Source organism: Heloderma suspectum, chromosome 4, assembly GCF_057233095.1.
Source record: "Heloderma suspectum isolate Gila_16-S chromosome 4, 16-S_ref, whole genome shotgun sequence".
NCBI lineage: Eukaryota > Metazoa > Chordata > Lepidosauria > Squamata > Helodermatidae > Heloderma > Heloderma suspectum.
In genome coordinates this window covers 314,921,642-314,940,765 of record NC_139461.1, presented here as the reverse complement: position 1 = coordinate 314,940,765, position 19,124 = coordinate 314,921,642, and the positions used below count along the sequence as shown (strand labels likewise).

The 19,124-nt window shown below is 49.5% G+C and overlaps 2 protein-coding genes across 2 annotated transcripts; both read left to right on the top strand.

Moving 5' to 3' along the window:
* The first annotated feature begins 1,892 nt into the window (after positions 1-1,892).
* On the top strand, positions 1,893-15,997 carry NEURL2 (neuralized E3 ubiquitin protein ligase 2). The gene is made up of 2 exons (XM_084854933.1): positions 1,893-2,580; positions 15,882-15,997. The coding sequence occupies exons 1-2, from the start codon at positions 1,893-1,895 to the stop codon at positions 15,995-15,997; spliced, it is 804 nt and encodes a 267-aa protein (XP_084711059.1).
* Positions 15,998-17,080: 1,083 nt separating this feature from the next.
* SPATA25 (spermatogenesis associated 25) lies at positions 17,081-18,950 on the top strand. Its single transcript, XM_084854934.1, has one exon. The coding sequence runs from the start codon at positions 17,861-17,863 to the stop codon at positions 18,665-18,667; it is 807 nt and encodes a 268-aa protein (XP_084711060.1). The 5' UTR covers positions 17,081-17,860; the 3' UTR covers positions 18,668-18,950.
* The last annotated feature ends 174 nt before the right edge of the window (positions 18,951-19,124 follow it).

The following is a 19,124-nucleotide window of genomic DNA, read 5'->3' as shown; positions in this document are numbered from 1 at the left end:
TTAGTGCTACGAGTGTCCCACTGGTGCCAGAAGGGCTCTGCCGTGGTAAAATTCCTGGTTGGTAAGCAGAAGCGCCATGTTAAACCGCTGGAGGACTCCAAAAAAGATCTCAAGAAACCCAGGGGTTACAGCAGGAGAGGAGTGCTGCGGCACCCTTCTCTCCCCTGGGGCAATGAGTACTGAGCACCAGGCTGGCCTGTCCAAAGGCAGGCTCACCCCCTCAGAGCAAGCGCTCAGCCACAGAGAGAGAAGCATTTCACTGCCGAAGCTAATGGGGGAGTTGGGAATTGTGCCACGCGTTGACAGAGCACCTCTTGTTCATGTGTCCTCGCAACTGAAGTGTGAGTTGGCTGGGCCAGGGAGCAAGCCAGACTTGCGAGCTGGACCAAAAGCCCACTTGGCTTTCCACAGGGGGAACCAGATGCCTGCAGGAAGCCCCCAAAGACGGCGTTAAGGTGAGAGCTCTCCCAGTGCCTCTTTCCAGCGACTGCTGTTCAGCGGCATTGCGCTGCCTCTGAACATGGAGGTTCCATTTGGCTGGCATGTCTAGTAACCCCCGGTGGTCCTCTTCCATGGATTTGTCTGATCCCCATGTAAAGCCATCTAAGCAAGTAGCCATCCCCCCACCTTCCGGCACTGAATCCCACCAGCCCCATTGTGTGAAGCAAGGACTTCTCCCAGTGGTCTTCAACATTTTTATGAATGACTTGGAGGAGGAGGGGCAGGGAATGCTGATCAAATCTGCAGATGGCACCAAATTGGGCGGGATAGCGAATACCCTGGAAGACAGAAACAGAATTCAAAGTGATCTGGATAGACTGGAGTGCTGGGCAGAAAACAACAGAATGACATTTAATAGGCATAAATGCCAAGTTCTGCACCTAGGAAAAAGAAACCAAATGCACAGTTACAAGATGGGGGATACGTGGCTCAACAACACTACAAGCGAGAAGGATCTTGGCATTGTTGTCGATCACAAGCTGAATATGAGCCAACAATGTCATGTGGCTGCAAAAAAGGCAAATGCTCTTTTGGGCTGCATTCATAGAAGCATCGCTTCCAAATCCCGGGAAGTACTAGTTCCCCTCTACTCAGCACAGGTTAGGCCTCATCTGGAGTACTGTGTCCAGTTCTGGGCACCACACTTGAAGAAGGATGCAGACAAACTGGAGAGGGTTCAGAGGAGGGCAACCAAGATGATCAGGGGACTGGAAACAAAGCCCTATGAAGAGAGACTGAAAGAACTGGGCATGTTTAGCCTTGAGAAGAGAAGACTGAGGGGAGACATGATGGTGCTGTTCAAGTACTTGAAAGGTTGTCACAGAGAGGAAGGCCAGGATCTCTTCTCGATCATCCCAGAGTGCAGGACATGGAATCATGGGCTCAAGTGACAGGCAGCCAGATTCCGGCTGAACATCAGAAAAAACTTCCTGACTGTTAGAGCAATACGACAATGGAACCCATTCCCTAGGGAGGCGGTGGGCTCTCCCACACTGGAGGCCTTCAAGACGAGGCTGGACAGCCATATGTCAGGGATGCTCTGATTTGGATTCCTGCAATGAGCAGCGGGTTGGACTCGATGGCCTTGTAGGCCTCTTCCAACCCTACTGTTCTATGATTCTATGACTTGCCGTCCACAGGCAACACGCGGTCTGGTGTACCACACTGGTGCCCAGGGCTGCACGTTGCAGTAGGCAAGGCTGTCCTTTTCTGCACTGTCCAGGCAAGGCCTGCTGTCAGTGGAAGCCTCGGGGCACTAGGACCTGGTCAACTTTCAGCAGTCCACTTTTCCCTGTTGGGAGACCTCAAGTGTCCTGGTGACAGACAGCAGCTGCCTTAAGGTGGAGCCCACTTAAAAATAGCCTCAAGCCCTGCATGTGAGGGACCCAGAGATGGCTGCCGCATGCCTCCCCCCTACCCGGTTCCACCCTGTCCATGGGGCCAATGTCTGTGTTGACCCTTCCCACACCCAGGCAACCCGAGTGGAGAGCTTTGCCAACGGCCTGTGCTTTAGCCATGAGCCTCTGGCCCCTGGGCAGATCTTCCTGGTGGAGATTGAAGAGAAGGAGCTGGGCTGGTGTGGCCACTTGCGAGTAGGACTGACCGCTCACGATCCTCACAGCCTGGACGTGGTGCCAGAGTACTCGCTGCCTGATCTGGTCAACATGGGGGACAGCTGGGTGTTTGCCATCACTCGCAACCACAACCGGGTCACTCCGAATGGTGCTGAGGACCAGGCCTCAGCTAGGGTGCGGGGTTTCCTCTCCAGCCCCTATTTGCTCATAGAGCAAGTCAGGATTCCCCGGGACAGGCTGGTGGGTCGGAGCAGGCCTGGCCGCTACAGCCACATCTTGGACGACTTGTACAAAACCAATGTGCTCCCTGCGACAGCCCGGAGGAGTCGGATTGGCGTGCTCTACACGCTGCAGCCTGATGGGACAGCTGACATGCACATTGTCATCAATGGTGAGGACATGGGACCAAGTGCCAGGGGCCTCCCTGCCTCTCGCCCCCTCTATGCTGTAGTCGACATCTTTGCTTCCACCAAGAGCGTCCGAGTCATCCAGCTGGAGTATGGCTGTAGGTATCGTGGCACTTGCATGGCCCCCAGGCTAGATGAGGAAGCACCCCCTTCAGGTTCCGCTCCCAATCATCCAGCAACAAGAGCTCTGTGCTGTTTGCTGAGCCGGTGGAGGGGTGGTGGAGAGAGTGCAAACCCAGAATCGGGCAGATTGCAGCTGGACAGTGTGAGGATGTTTGGTTGATGTGTTTTGCACTGGAGAAAAGGGATCCCCCGTGGTCTTCAACATCTAGATGAAGCCGTTGGGTGAGGACATTCGGAGATTGGGAGTGGGGTGTTGCCAGTATGCTGATGATGCTCAGCTCTACATCTCCTTGTCATCAGAGTCAGCTGGGGCGGTAAAGGTGCTGGACCAGTGCCTGGAGGCTGTAATGGGCAGTATGAGGGCCAATAAACTGAAGCTAAATCCTAACAAGATGGAAGCTCTGGGGATTGGTGGTTCCTGAGTCTGGGAATTGGGTAAGCAACTTGTTTTGGATGGGGTTGCACTCCCCGGAAGGAGCAGGTATATAGCTTGGGAGTCCTCCTTAGATCCATCCCTATCACTGGAGCCCCAGGTGAGCTCCGTGGCCTGGAGTACAGCCATCTTTGGCTGACCCACCAGCTACAGCCTTTCCTGGATGGGGAGAACCTAGCCACAGTAGTGCATGCACTGGTAACATCCCAATTAGACTACTGCAATGCTCTTTATGTGGGGCTGCCCTTGAAGATGACTCGGAAGTTGCAGCTAGTGCAAAATGCAGCAGCTACACTGTTGACTGGAACATCTCATAAGGATCATATAACACCAGTTTTAAAAGAATTGCACTGGCTGTAAATATGCTTCTGGTCAGAATTCAAGGTTATGGTGATGCCATTTAAAGCCCTAAGCGGCTTGAGACCTTGATATTTGAGGGAGCGCCTCTCCCTATATATGCCTGCCCGAGGATTGAGATCTGCTGGAGGGGCTGTCCTCTGCATCCCACCAGTGCAGGAGATACACTATGGTGGGATGTAGGAGAGGGTCTTCTCTGCTGTGGCACCCTGGCTGTGGACTGCCCTCCCCTTGGAGGCCCGATTGGCGCAGACATTGGTTTTGTTTCAGCACTGTTAAAATATGTTTTTTCACCAAAGCCTTTGAGGGCTGAATTCCCTAAAGTGGCACACTGTTTTAACTGCTTTATTGTTTTAGATTTTTTAATTGGTATTAGCTTGGCCTAGTAAAGGTACTGCACTGATCTGGATTTTTGAATTTTTCTTATGGTCAACCTGGCTACCTTTGCTTTTTGTGTGCCTTAGGAACAGAATGAACAGGAAAAGCAGAGATTCAGAGTCAGGGGGGTGGGGGGATCGTGACAGAGAGAGCCCCAAGTGCAAAGGGGTAAAAATTGCGCAGAGGAGTGGCTTTCAAGTGGTGCTCCTGGAACACCCGTGTTCAACTACTTCAGTCAGCAGAGAAACACGGCTGGTCCAACATTGCTGACCTTCCTCTTTTCCTGCATCGCTGGAGGCCCTACTGTGTAAGGACATGCTGGGCGTGTTCAGTTCATGAAGGGCACCATCTAGGCCCAACAGGCCTGTCTGGTTAACCATGCAAGTGGCCCAGGGCATGACCTCCAGCCCTCTGGGAGTTCGTCCTTGCCAGATCAATCAATGACCAAAGGGTAGGAACTTTGAAAGCCTCTAGCTTGAAGAACAGGAGACTGTAGCCTGAGTAAAGGTGATGTGCAAGGAACAGATGTTGCTGGAGGGCAACAGAAGCCAAAGGCACAGACCCTTGATCAGCCAAGGCCTGTAGACCCTGGCAGCCTGTAATGTTAAAAAGGGCCCTGCAGAACGAAGTGTAAGAAGGTCCAGGCAGGAGGGCTCTTGTCGGCAGAAAGAACATCCTCCTTTATTCCAGTAGCTTCAAGTCCCAGCCATTCCCCTCAAGGCTGAATACTGCAGCTCCTCCACTAGTTTTGCCAGCCAGGTCTAATGAAATCCCAAATAAAGAAAAAGGGGTTGCAGAGAGGCTGAGAGGTGGAGATCTGGGACTAAAGCCACTGCCACACATACTGTCTGCAACTGGAATTTAATACCTTCATTGGCAGAATAATCTCTCCCACTACATTAACACCATCTTCATAAATGGCATGAAAGGGGGGAATTACTTTCAAGTACCATGTGTGAAAACTCCTAAAGGCTCCACTGATTTGCAGAAACCGGTGAGTGTGAAGGAACCACTGGGGCCGGCCCCAACCTCCCTGCAAGGTAGGACCGCTCAGGACCCGATCCCAGCTCTCCTTCCAGAAATAGGACTGGCCAGACCCAGCCTTCCAGTTCCCCAAAATACCCAGTAGCCACCCTCTTAAGCCAAGAGGCACTGAAATTAGCACTGAGGTTATGCAGAGGGACCACACCAACTAAAGGTTGGATAAAGTTTCATTAAGACAGAAATAAAGGGGTCAAGGGAAAGGGAAGAATCAAAGTAGCAAGTTACCCAAAAGGGCACAAAGCCAAATTACTTAACTATATCCAGAGCACTTCATGAATGCACACCCAAGCAAAATAATAAATCCACGTGGCCTGTCCTTACATACCTAAGCATGGATCTTCCCAGATAGCAACCAGCCGTCTGCTGGTCCAGGACCACCAGGACGAAGGGAGACGCCATGCCTTGACCTCAGGCCTCTTTCCTTCAGCCAGTCACTGGCTCAGCCCCTGGGTGGACTACCCTGGCCTCCAAGAGGCTGGAACTCCCCACCAACTCCAGCTGTTATCACTTCCCAGTTAGCAGGGACTGCTCCTGGCCTTGAGCAGAGGTCCGAGGAGCCTCTAGATAACACACAATCCCGGGTGGTTACATCCGACGTGACAGCCTGACCTTATGGTGGAAAACAGGCTCTCATTCTTAACAGTGACTATCATAGGACATTTCTTTCCCCCCCTTCTACTTAGTGTTGAGAAGTATCTAGAACATCCAAGGGGAGGTGCATTAATTTCAAAGTCAAAAAACCAGCTATGCAAGTAGATGTGGCAACCAAATATTTCAAGGAAACTCTTTGCCAAGGGAAAAGTTTAACGCAGAGGTAGGCAATGTAGTGCCCACGGGCACCAATGCACCCCGGACATCTTTCATAGCACCCATTAAGGTGCCCCTCCCATTTTTTTTTAAATTGACACATTTTTTTACCGGCAGCTCGGATTGCTATGAAATAGACTTCTGTTGGTGCTGAAAACTGTGGGTCCAAAGAGGTTGTTTAGTATGATGGGGCTCAACCTCACCTCTGCCTTGTGCTCAATCTTTGGGTTAGGTAATTTGTCCTTTGTGATTAGCCATGCCCCTTGGCAGCTGTTTTGTGGTGGTGCCCGTGAGAGTTTGTCAAATTGCCAAATGTGCCTATGGCCCAAAAAGGTTGCCTACCCCTATTTTAATGCATATTAATAAAAGCTACTAGAGACACATTCTCTGTTGCAACACACTTTTCCTTGATAAAATATTGGGAACCATATTTATTTGTGCAGCTGTGTTATTGTGTTTGGATTTTTCTACCCTCTGTGAGGGTAGAAAAAATGAGACACATCCATTTCTGCTTTGGCCTTTATACTAGACGTGAAAAAGCACACACACAAATCACTGTTTTCAAGTTTCACTAACTCTTCATCAGGCATAAATTCCACCTTCTATGCCAGCGTCTCCCAACCTGGAACCCTCCAGATATGATGGGGCCTCAACTCCCATGATTCCCAGCCAGTATGGCCAATGGCTGGAATTATGGGAGTTGCTGTCCCAACACAGCTGGAGGGCACCAGGTTGGGGAAGGCTGTTCTTTGCTTTCTAGAGAGGTAAAAATGCTAAGTCTGTTGCAGTAAAACCAATGAAGAGTCTTGTGGCTCCTTGAAGCTAACACATTTATTATGGCATCTGCTTTCATGGACTACAGTACACTTCAGATGCATGAAGTGTTATGGTTAGTTACAAGTGTATACACACACATTTGGATGGGATTATAAACAGTGAAGTCAGACAGGAAAAAAATGCAGAAAGTACAGATAGTGATAATTATTTTATTAATAGTGGCCATTCACAAAACAATTGCTGGGTGGTAAAACAGACATAGAATTACAGAATAGTACGGTTGGAAGGGGCCTATAAGACCACTGAGTCCAACCCCCTGCTCAATCCCTGACAGATGGCTGTCCAGACTCATCTTGAATGCCTCCAGTGTAGGAGAGCCCACCACCTCCCTAGGTCCCCTTGTCATATTGCTCTAACAGTCAGGACATTTTTCCTGTTCAACTGGAATGTGGCTTCCTGTCACTTGAGCCCATTATTCCGTGTCCTGCACTCTGGGATGATGGAGAAGAAATCCTGGCCTTCCTCTCTGTGACAACCTTTCAAGTACTTGAAGAGTGCTATCCTGTCTCCCCTCGGTCTTCTCAAGGCTAAAGTGGCTGTTCTGAATCAGTGCCTGGGCATGGTAATGGACTGGATGAGGGCCAATAAACTGAAACTCAATCCAGACAAGACGGAGGTACTGTTAGTGGGTGGTTCGTCTGCCCGGCTAGGTGATATTCAGCCTGTTCTGGAGGGGGTTGCACTCCCCCTAAGGGATCACGTTCGTAGTTTGGGGGTGCTCTTGAACCCAGAACTGTCACTTGAGGCACAGGTGAACTCGGTGGCATGGAGCACTTTTTATCAGCTTAAGCTGGTATACCAACAGCGATGCTTCTATGAATGCAGCCCAAAAGAGCATTTGCCTTTTTGGCAGCCACATGACATTGTTAGCTCATATTCAGCTTGTGATCGACAACAATGCCAAGATCCTTCTCAACTGCAGTGTTGTTGAGCCACATATCCCCCATCTTGTAACTGTGCATTTGGTTTCTTTTTCTTAGCTGCAGAACTTGGCATTTATCCCTATTAAATGTTATTCTGTTGTTTTCTGCCCAATGCTCCACTCTATCCAGATCACTTTGAATTCTGTTTCTGTCTTCCATGGTGTTAGCTATCCCTCCCAGTTTTGTGTCATCTGCACAAAATCAGCATTCCCTGCACCTCCTCCTCCAAGTCATTAATAAAAATGCTGAAGAGCACTGGGCCCAGGACTGAGCCCTGCGGTACCCCACTCGTTACCTCTCCCCAGTTTGAGAAGGTCCCATTGATAAGCACTCTTGGAGTCCGATTCTGGAGCCAACCGTGGATCCAGCTGATCGTTGTTCCATCTAGCCCACTTTGAGCTCGTTTGCTCATCAGGATATCATGGGGCACTTTGTCGAAAGCTTTGCTGAAGTCGAGGTATATGATGTCCACAGCATTCCCATGGTCCACAAGGGAGGTGACTTGATCAAAAAATGAGATCAGATTCGTCTGGCAGGATTTGTTCTTGACAAATCCATGTTGGCTTCAAGTGATCAGTGCATTGTTTTCAAGGTGCTTACAGATGGATTGCTTTAGAATCTGCTCCAGAATCTTCCCAAGAATTGATGTCAGACTGACTGCTCTGTAGTTCCCAGGTTCCTCCTTTTTACCCTTTTTGGAGATAGGAACAACATGAGCCCTCCTCCAGTCATCTGGCACTTCATCCGTCCTCCATGATTTCTCAAAGATAATAGACAGCGGTTCTGAGAGTTCTTCTGCCAGTTCCTTTATTACCCTAGCATGCAGTTCATCTGGCCCTGGAGATTTGAACTCATTCAAAGTAATTAGGTGTTCCTTGACCATATGCCTGTCGATCTCAAGCTGCAATCCTGCCCCTTCAGCCTGTACTTCACCTTTGCCAGGGGAGTCATAGACCCTCTTTTGGGAGAAGACTGAGCCAAAGTAGGAACTGAGCACTTCTGTCTTTTCCTTGCCATCTGTTATCATTTTGCCATCCTTATTTAATAGTTGAACCACCATTTCTTTCCTCTGTTTTACTATGCACATAGCTGAAGAAAGCCTTTTTGTTGCTTTTAGCATCCCTCACTAACCTCAGCTTGTTCTCAGCTTTAGCCTTCCTGATGCCATCCCAGCAATTCTGTGCTACCTGCCTGTACTCTTCCTTTGTTGCTTGGCCTTCCTTCCACTTCCTATATGTGTGCTTTTTTGTTTTCAAGTCATCTCTGAGCTTTTTGTGAAGCCACACTGGCTTCTTCTGTTGTCTTCCATCTTTTTTTCTTGTTGGAATTGTTTGTAGTTCCTGTAGAATTTCCCTTTTAAAAAACTCCCATCCATCTTGGACTCCTTTTCTCATTAGAGTCGCTTGCCATGGGACCTTACTTCTCATTGTTCTGAGTTTATTAAAATCGGCTTTCCTAAAATCCAGGGTATGCATTTGGCTACACTCGGCTTTTGCTTCCTTTAGAACCAAGAACTCAAGTATAACATGGTCGCTTTCCCCCAGTTCCTCTAACTGCTACCTTATCCACTAAGTTATTTCTGTTGGGGATTAAGTCAAGGATAGCCGATCCTCTAGTTCCTTCCTCTACTTTCTGTAGGAGGAAATTATCCACCACACAAATCAGGATTCTCTTGGAGGGGCCATGTTTCGCAGAATTCTCTCCCAACAAATATCGGGGCAATTGAAGTCCTCCAGTACTACTGCATCATGCTTCCTTGAAACATTGGCTATTTGCTTTTCAAAAGTTTCATCCTCGTCTTCTCCTTGGTTGGGTGGCGGGTAGTAGACTCCGACCACCAGTTTCCTTTTATTCTTTGCTCCGTTTATTTTAACCCAGATGCTCTCGATGGGGCTATCAAGCTCATCCTCCTGTATTTCTGTGCAGAGATGTATTTTTAACATATAGTGCAACCCCATCTCCCTTTCTGTTCCTCCTGTCCTTTTTGCAAGTTTGAACATCCTGGCATTGTGAGCTGATTAACAGATGTAGTGCGATTTTTTTTTAAAACCCTTTTGTCCCCATTCAAGCCACAGGAGATAGAGCTGACCCTCTTTAGGGATGGGAGCTCAGCTGTTTCACATTGAAATCTGGCTTTGAAGTTCTTTTGCTCAAGATTGGCCACCCTGAGGTCAGTGAGAGAGTGTCCCGGGAGGCGGGAGTATTCTCCCATGGGCTTTTGGATTCAGGCATTCCTGATGTCAGACATGTGTCCACTTATTATGTGGTGTAGAGACTGGCCTCTTTGCCTGTGCAGGTAGTAGGGCACTGCTGGCAAAGGGTGGCACAGAGGAGCAGGTGAACGAGCCCCGAATATTGCGGGTGACATGATTAGGTCCAGTAGAATAACAATGGTAGATGTGAGACAGAGTTGGCATCTGGGTTTGCCACAGGTCTGGTTCCTGTACCTGTAGCTCCATTGTGAGGTGTGTTGTTGCTGGTGAGTTGGATGGTTGTCTGTAAGAAAGTAGAGGCCTCCCACCCGAGGCCTGTGAGAGGGAAGTGTCATTGACCAAGATGGGCTATAGATCATGGAGAATACATTTGACTGGTTTTAGCTGGGGACTGTTGGGGAGAACAAGTGGTATTCTGTTGTTTTCTCTTCTGTATCTGTCCTATAGTAGATACATGATAGACCAAGTCTGTCCTCTTATCTGTTTGGGTTGTTGTTTTTACTTTGCTGGATGGGTATTGTAGTCTGAGGAATGCCTGCTTTAAATCCTTAAGGCTGCAATCCTCTGCATGTCTAGACAAAAAGCCCCCTACAACTTCCAGAATCCCTTAGCCAGGATGTCTGGCTGAAGAATGCTGGGAAGTGAAGGACTTTTTTCTGTCTAAACATGCATAGGATTGCACCTTAAGTCTGTCTGATGAGTCTGAAAGGATATGGTTGTATTGTAGGCTTTGGTGTAAAGAGTGGATCTTGTGGTGTGTTCTGCATGCAAGCTGAAAGCATATATGCATAGCAGTTGGTAGGTTTCCAATATACGTTGGTGCTAATATGTATGCCAAATGTGTTTTTTGCCCAGTTAAGAATTCAGTGAAACTCTAAAGTTGGGACATCTTCAGACTACTGATTGGTCATCCCCCCCCACCCCGCAAATTCCCAATATTCTTAGGAAGGTTATAAGATCCTTGCAAATAATTTTATTGCCTTCAAATTAATGTTGGTCTCGTCATCTCCCCTTTAGAATCTCAAGGATGCAGAATACCACTTGTATGTTACAGGCTGTTAGAATGACCCAGAAAGCCAGGATCTCTCTTGAAACCATGACTGTTAACAATTTTGTCAAGATACTCCGCCAGGAACAGTCAGGAAATCCGAGGTCACACTAAGGAAAGGATTTCTAGAGGATTTAGGATTTCTAGCCAAACATTGGCTATTTGCTTTTCAAAAGTTTCATCCTTGTCTTCTCCTTGATTGGGTGGCCGGTAGTAGACTCCGACCACCAGGTTCCTTTTATTCTTTGCTCCATTGATTTCAACCCAGATGCTCTCGATGGGGCTACCAAGCTCCTCCTCCTGTATTTCTGTGCAGAGATATGTATTTTTCACATACAGTGCAACCCCACCTCCCTTTCTGTTCCTCCTGTTCTTTTTGAACAAGTTATATCCTTCAAATGCTGTATTCCAGTCATGAGAGTCATCCCACCAAGTCTCAGTTACACCTATCAGGTCATAATTTCCCTCTTGTATTAAGAGTTCAAGTTTGTTCTGTTTGTTTCCCATACTCTGGGCATTAGTATATAGACATCGAAGACCATGTGCTTCATAGTCTGGCTTTCTTCCTACATGTGTCTGAAGACTATTATTGGGCACTATCAGAGCTGTTCTCTCCGTTGCAGTGCATGCGCCTATGTCCATCGTTACCCCCAACATTACATCTCCCTTCCCCATAGGATTCAGTTTAAAGCCATCCTGATGAAGTTCTTCATGCTGTGGCCAAGAAGAGCTTCCTGCAGCCCTTTCCCCAATACAGCTTTCTCCACTCCTCATAAGAACGGCCATGCTGGATCAGACCAAGGGTCCAGCAATCTGTTCACACAGTGGCCAACTAGCTGTTGACCGGGAACCCACAAGCAGGAAACAAGCACAACAGCACCCTTCCACCCACATTCCCCAGCAACTGGTGTACATAAGCTCACTGCCTCTGGTACTGGAAGAGGCACATAAACATCAGGACTAGTAGCCACTTCTCCTCCAGGAATTTGTCCAACTCCCTTTGGAAGCCATCCAAATTGGCGGCCATCACTACATCCTGTGGTAGCGAATTCCATAGCTTAACTATGCGCTGTGTGAAGAAGGACTTCCTTGAATCCATCCTGAATCTCCCACCAATCAACTTCATGGGATGACCCCAGGCTCTAGTATTTTGAGAGAGGGGGAAAAGTGTCTCCCTATCCACATTCTCCATACAATGCATACTTTTGTGCACCCCTATCATATCTCCCCTTATTCTCATTTTCCCCAAGCTAAACAATCCCAGCTGTTGTAACCTTCTCTTATAGGGGAGATGCTCCAGCCCCTCGATCATTTTAGTGGCCCTTTTCTGCACTTTTCCCAGCTCTACAATCTTTTATTAGGTGTGGTGACCAGAACTGTACACAGTGTTTTAAGTGTAGTTACACCATACATTTATATAAGGGCAGTATGATACTGGCAGTTTAATTCTCAATTCCTTTTCTAATTATGCCAAACATGAAATTTCCTTTTTTTTACAGTGTTGCACACTGGGTTGACATCTTCATCGAGCTGTCCACCACAACCCCAACATCTCTTTCTTGGTCGGTCACCGCTAGCTCAGATCCCATCAGGTTATTCTTGAAGTTGCGTTTTTTTTGCCGCAGCGTGCATCACTTTACACTTGCTTACACTGATCCACATTTGCCATTTAGATGCCCATTCTCCCAGTTTGGAGAGATCCTTAATCCCTTTTTGTTTTAACCACCCTAAATAATTTGGTGTCATTAGCAACCTTGGCCACCTCACTGCTCACTCCTAATTCCAGATCATTTATGAACAGCCTGAAAAGCCTTGGTCCTAATATAGATCCCTGTGGGACCCCACTATTCACTTCCCTCCATTGGGAGAATTTACCATTTATTCCTACTCTCTGCTTTCTGTTCTTTAACCAGTTACTTATCCATAAGAGGACCTGTCCTTTTATTTCATGACTGCTAAGTTTGCTGAGGAGTCTTTGCTGAGGGACTTTGTCAAAGTCTTTTGAAAATCCAAGTAAACAACGTCTACCACCCGTCTATATGTTTATTGACACTCTCAAATAACTCTAAAAATTTAGTGAGACAGGACTTACCTTTACAGAAGCTGTGTTGATTCTTTTTCAGCAGGGCCTGTCCTTCTATATGCTTACTAATTTTATCTTTAATAATAACTTCAACCAGTTTACCTGGAAGAGACGTTAAGCTAACCGGCCTGTAATTTCCCGGATCCCCCCTGGATCCCTTCTTGAAGGGATCCTTTGATTCCTTGCAGAGTAGGTAGTATTAGACTAGACATACCAGCCTTCCCCAACCTTGTGCCCTCCAGAGGTTTTGAACCTCAGCTCCCATCAACCCCAGCCAGTGTGGCCAATGGTCAGGAATGCTGGAGTTGCAGTCCAAAACATCTGGAGGGCACCAGCTTAGGGAAGACTGGCCAGTCTAGTCCATTACTATCTACTCTTGCATTGAACCAACATTCTTCATTAGACTGTGATATCCAGAGCAAAGAGTAAAAGTTAAAAAAAACCATACGGATGGTTCTTGTTGGCAATTTCTAGAATAAAGAAAGTCGGGCAGGCTGTGTATCATTGGGACAGAGCCCAGGTGAGCAGCTGTGCAGTACTCAAGATCCTTATGGCACTCAGATTACAGAGCCTGGCCTCGCTGGAGGAATTACTGGGTGACACCACAGCAAGCAGTATCAGCAAGGCCAAGACTTGGCATTTTTCAGTCTTCAGAAACACTTAGGACAGAGGTGGGGAACCTGTGGCCCTCCAGATGTTGTTGGACTACAATGCCTATCACCCACCACTGGCTATACTGGCTGGGGCTGATGGGAGTTGGAGTCCAACACCACCTGACAGTTTCAACCACTGTTTTAGGGTACTGAAAGATAGATATCAGAGTGGGCAAAAGAAACTCAGTACCACAGAAGATAAATTTGGGAAGCAGACTGGGGTGAAGACAGATGTTGCCTCCAATGGGGGCAGGAGCTGGGACAGGAAACATGAAAAGTGCATCCAGAGGAGGAAAAGAGGGAATGGCATTTATGCTCGAGCCTAGTGGTGTTGTTGCTGGGAAAATCCATCCCTGCCCCCCATCCACTCCCCTGCTACTTGCAGCTGAACTCAGAGTAACAGGAAAGCTGGGGGGGGGGGCAGTAGGGGCATCATTGTCTCTGCTAATCCAAAAGTCCCAGAGCTTCAACCCTGCAAGCCCTGGTTTCTCTACAACACTGCAGTCAAGGCAAGAGCCCAGCGTCTCACAGAGACAAACAGGGCTGTGGCGGCTTAGAGGCTGGCTGGTCAAAGGCTCAAGCCTACACAGGCTTCATAGAATCATAGAATAGTAATGTTGGAAGGGGCCTACAAGGCCGTCGAGTCCAACGCCCTGCTCAAGGCAGGAATCCAAGTCAGAGCATCCCTGAGAGATGGCTGTCCAGCCTCGTCTCCAAGGCCTCCAGTGTAGGAGAGCCCGCCACCTCCCCAGGTAATTGGTTCCATTGTCGTATTGCTCTTACAGTCAGGAGGTTTTTCCTGATGTTCAGCCGGAATCTGGCTTCCTGTCGCTTGAGCCCATGATTCCGTGCCCTGCACTCTGGGATGATGGAGAAGAGATCCTGGCCTTCCTCTCTGTGGCAGCCTTTCAAGTCCTTGAAGAGCACCACCCTGTCTCCCCTGGCTTCCCTGGTGTTCGTGGCACTCTACTTCGGGCAGCCTCCCAAGATCCCGTGGCTATCAATGGCTACTAGTCCTTGGCCTGATCTTATGTTCTTACAATCTAACCTTTGCCTTTGTGATGGAACAGCCAAGGGCAGCTCCTCTTCAGCAACAAATTCCAGCTCTGGCTCAAGACTAGCAAGGGAGAGAATCACTTTTCCAAGTAGAGATCACTATCAAAAATACTCTCCCTCAACATGTCACAGGGATGCAAAAGCACCCCGAAGCAAGGCAGGAGAGAGGACACTGGTCTGGAACAACTCAAGGGCATTCTCCAAAATCTCACCAAGGTTGGATTCCGCCATTCCAAAGTCCTATTTCTACAAAGTCAGTTTCAATTTTCCAAGAACAAGTTCACAGAACAAACAAAAAAGGTGTGGGGAGGAAGCTGCCTGTTTAGAGGAAATTCTGGTCTGGGAGGCAAAGGGATCAGAGGGGTTATCTTTGACCTTTTCCTTGCAAGTCCTGGTCACAAGGTGAGAGCATTCACACCTCCGAGTTTCAGATTAGCAACCCTCAGTCTCAAGGTTCATGTCTTCCAGGATGGCCCTGACCTCAGCAGAGCTCTGACTCAAGCACTCCTCTCTTTCAGATAAAAGAGAAGCCCAAATCAACACCCAGGAGGGCTTTTCCTCTTGTAAACAGCTGGGCTTCCCGAGGGTCACTGCAGGCCATGGGGAGGCTATGCCTGGCAGGCCCTGCTGCACACAGGCTGAGCCTGATCCGCAAGACCCCGGCAGGTTCAAGCAAAATTGCTGCATGGGTCAACTAACTTTCCAGTTTCTGAACTGGCATATTAGGCTTGGGAAGATCTAACAGGAAGTCCTGCATGAGGACACAGAACTGCAGTACAGGGAATGTGGCCTGTTGTGACGCTGAGTGTTCTGCTGAGGTGAGTCAGTTTGGCAAAGGGCCAGACAACCCCCTGGCCAAAGACACAGAGAATATTTTGCTCATGATAAAGACAGGAATTATCTCCTCACCGCTGGGGGGGGTGGGGTGTGGCTTCCATCTCCTTTTCAGTCATGTGCAGATGGAGAACTGCAGGAGGAGGAGGCTTTGCCAGGAGAGGAAACTGGGGCACGCTCATTAAGATGTGCTGCCAGGCTGAAACAACCCTTTCCAAACAAATGCGGAACTGCAGCTGCCCGGGCACTGGAGCTGCTCCCCGGCCCTGACGCAGATGGTCGAGAAGCACCTGACACGAGCATGGCTTTTCTATGGTGCTCATAATGGGGGGAGGAATACGCCTGCCTAATGGAGCCTCAGCAACAGGAATGCTCCCTCCTGGCTGAAGTCCCAGCCCAATCTTGCTTCCAGGGGCTCTGCTTTGCCACTTTGTTAGGTAGCTGTTGGGCTAGTGAAGCAGCAGGGAGAAGGTATTCGGACAGTTCAAAGATGCTGTTTTTGATAGGCTCAGATGCATACATTCTCCACATGAGAGGAACACATAGATGTAAAGCCTGGTGCTGAGCTGTTTCACTGCATACTCCACTGTTCCTCTTCTTTTCCTTCCAGTCCCCTCCCTGCAAACCCTCTGCCGGCTGGTCATCCAGAAACACATTGTCCACCGGTTGGCAATCGATGGGCTCAACCTTCCCCCGGTGCTGAAGAACTTCTGCAAATATGAGTGACGTGACCATTGCTTCTGTGTGTGCACTGCACTAGTCACCCGTCTAAGTGGCATTTCTGGGACTTGACCGATTCAGGGAATGCATGCGAACAATGGTGAACCCTTGCTCCAACCCTGGTCCATCGACAGAATGCAATGTGGGCCTCACATCCAACATAAAAATTGGGGCAGCCATCTATGTTGTGAGATGCTGATTGCAGAGACAATCTCCACCCCACCCCTGCCACAACAGGAACCTGAGACGGCAGGATTCTACGTGAAGGATTTGATTTTCATACAGCAGATCCTTCAAGAATGTTTAGTAGCGGGAAGCATCAAACTGGAACCCCTGGAGGAATGGAACATCTGTAGCTTTTGGTGATATAAAGCAAGTGGCCCAGAGGTTGCTACAATGGGAGAATCCCTTGATGGAGAAAGGGAGGGGTCAGGCACAAGGCATGCTGGGCTCCCTGTACACAGGACAGTTCAATTAAAAATGCCTTAGGAAACTACATGGGCAAAGTCCTGGGAGTGGAAACTTTACTGCAGCTTTGGCTGACTTCTCTTAATGGCTACAGAGCACAGGGTTCCTAAGAAAGGGATAAGATTCTGGCTGGAGGGGCAGGCTTAGCGATATGCAGAGGCCAACCTCAGGAGACCACGTAGGTAGTTAGGGTCAACCCACATCCCAGAGCTGGGAGAGGCTTCCGCCCCACTTCAAGCTCCCCAGCTCTTGAGAGCAGAGCAAGAACAATGCCTGGGGCAGAGGGGCAAGCCAGTGGCTGTGCAGTGGCTCTGTGTGACGTAAGGGCCAAGTCCTGTGACACTGGTTCTAGAATGGGGGGAGTTCAGGGCAGGCATAGCACTGAAGCAGCAGCAACGCTGGCCAGGTCCCAGCTGACACCATGTCCTATTGTGGGATGGGGAAAGGTTCCTCGGGCTTCTTTCCATCTACCCGTCAAGGTAATGTTTTCCTGTCCCTCTCCAGGATGTTCTATACAGACAACGCCTGTGGCAGTTGCTCTCAAATTCATCAGAATACAGCCATCTGCTCCTGAGCCTAAATAGGATCAGGGCCCCAAGCAGCCCAAAAAGCCAAAGGAGGGGGAACATCAATGGGCTGTGTTGAGTCCCATTTCAATACTGCATGCTCAAGATGCCTGTCAGCTGCATCAGGGACATGAAATAGTGGCTCCACCTCACTTCTAACCCAGTTAGGTAGAAGAATCTACTCCCACACCCTCCTCTCTTCCTGCCAATTGTCACTGTGCCCCCGCAAATAACCTTGCATGTCCCAAACAAGTGACAATTCACCTGGCCAGAAACAACTGGAATTAATTCTCCTCTAGTTCCGAACATACATTCTCTCCTATTCCCCCCCAAGGGGCTCATGACACTGCCCCATAGGTCTATGGCTCTCCTCCCTGAACAGGCCAGAGAGCTGGCCCCACTACAAAAGGAATGAAACCATATGGGAGAAGCAGGCCTGGCAGTCCATGCTCTACATGCAACCTCACCTCCACTCCTGCAAGGTCCCAGGATGGGGTGGGAAATATGGAGCCAATGGAATAAAAATTGCAGCTTGCCTCTCCCTCCAGCTCCAGAGTATCTCCCTCTTGGGAAAGATGTTTACTCAGCATGAGCAGGCCAGAGAATGTGTGGGCAATGGAGAGCAATACTGGGGCACAGGAGGGAATCACAGCCTGGACCGCCTGTGCCCTCTGCTTAGACTGTGCATCTGGGCCCCCAGGCCCGCCGTCTCACACATCCTCTAAGCCAGTCTGCCTCAGAAGGTGGGAGCGGCTAATCAGCCATCACCACCCGCTTTGGTGCTGCTCTGCTAGGGAAGACAGCCGAAGACCGTGCTCCAGACACACTCCAGCTGATGTGTTTCCCCTCCCTTTGCACAGGAGAATCCAACAGCAGAGAAGTCAACATGGTGCCAAGCGGCCTGACAAGCCTTTACCCAGGGAGGCCTCGGGAGGCCCCTGCTTCAGCCAGGATCTCCTCTGCTGTAGGGCTCCTACGAAGGAAACTGCAAGCCAAACAGGCCGCTCCTCTTCTGCTTAGTGCCACGCAGCTGCTCCAGGAGCCAGGCCTCAAAGAGCCTTGTGTGGGAGTGTGCCGGTCATCCAGCACACCTGGGCAGGGGATCACAGCATGCTGGGAGCCACACAGGAGTCTGTGCTCCAGGTTTCCCCCTCAGAGTCCAGCACAGGAACACCCCATCACACAGACAGGTGACAGGTGGCTGTGTCTCTCTTCTGCACCGCCGCAACCTCTTCCTCGGCAGCCCAGGGCCTTTGCCAGCTCCAGTGGGGACTTTGCCCTTGCCAGATGGGGCTTCTTGCCCCGTGGAGTCTTTCTGATGTCAGCAAAGCTTAGCAAAGACAGAGGGGCCCAGCCGGGGCTGCATTTGCCCCCCAACATCTGCATTTTGACCCTGGCGATGATGATTGCTGGCATCCCAACAGTCCCTGTGCCAGGGGTTTGTGAGGAAGACATGGTCCATGCTGCCCAGTGCTTCATGGCAGGGAACCTGGAGCCTGGAGCCATGCAGGGAGAGGTGGCACAGAACAGGAGATGGGCTGCAATGCAGCGCCTGGGGCCTTCCTGCAAGAGAGACAGGCAGCGGAAGAGGGCAACCAACAGGAGCTTCCTGCCTCTGTCTCTAGCACAGCTGGAGAAGTAAGAGCAGGAAGCTGGGGAGGGGGGAGCTGCAAGAGGCACCTCAATCTGCACTAAAAAGCTGACATAAAGGGTTTGATAAAATAAGTTGTTTCACCTGTCCTTCCATTTCTGTGATGAGGTTATTGGCCAGATGCCTAAAAACCCAGCCAGAATTAACCCCAGACAGCCCCTCAGGCCCATTCCCATGCCTCTACAGGAATGTAGAGTGGGTGCTCCCAGCCGGGCTCTCTGGGACTGAGGGGAAGGCATGGCCCAGCTCTCCTTCCAATATCCCAAGCAAGAGCCCTCCCGGGTGGAGCCACAGCCAATCCCTCCCAGGATGTCGTCCAACAGGTTTTGCTTTGGTATTTGCCTTCCTGTGTCATCACAGTCTCAGTCTGACACATCACCAATGGATTGCTTCCGCTGACCCTGGCATGGGCTTGCTGCCCAGTAGAGCACAGGTCAGAACTTGTCAA

Excerpts from the sequence above, each read along its gene's own strand:
- SPATA25 (XM_084854934.1), top strand. The coding sequence starts at position 17,861 with ATGTGTTTCCCCTCCCTTTGCACAGGAGAATCCAACAGCAGAGAAGTC.
- NEURL2 (XM_084854933.1), top strand. The coding sequence starts at position 1,893 with ATGGCTGCCGCATGCCTCCCCCCTACCCGGTTCCACCCTGTCCATGGG. Across the intron at positions 2,581-15,881 it reads CATCCAGCTGGAGTATGGCT|TCCCCTCCCTGCAAACCCTC; the intron begins GTAGGTATCGTG and ends TTTTCCTTCCAG.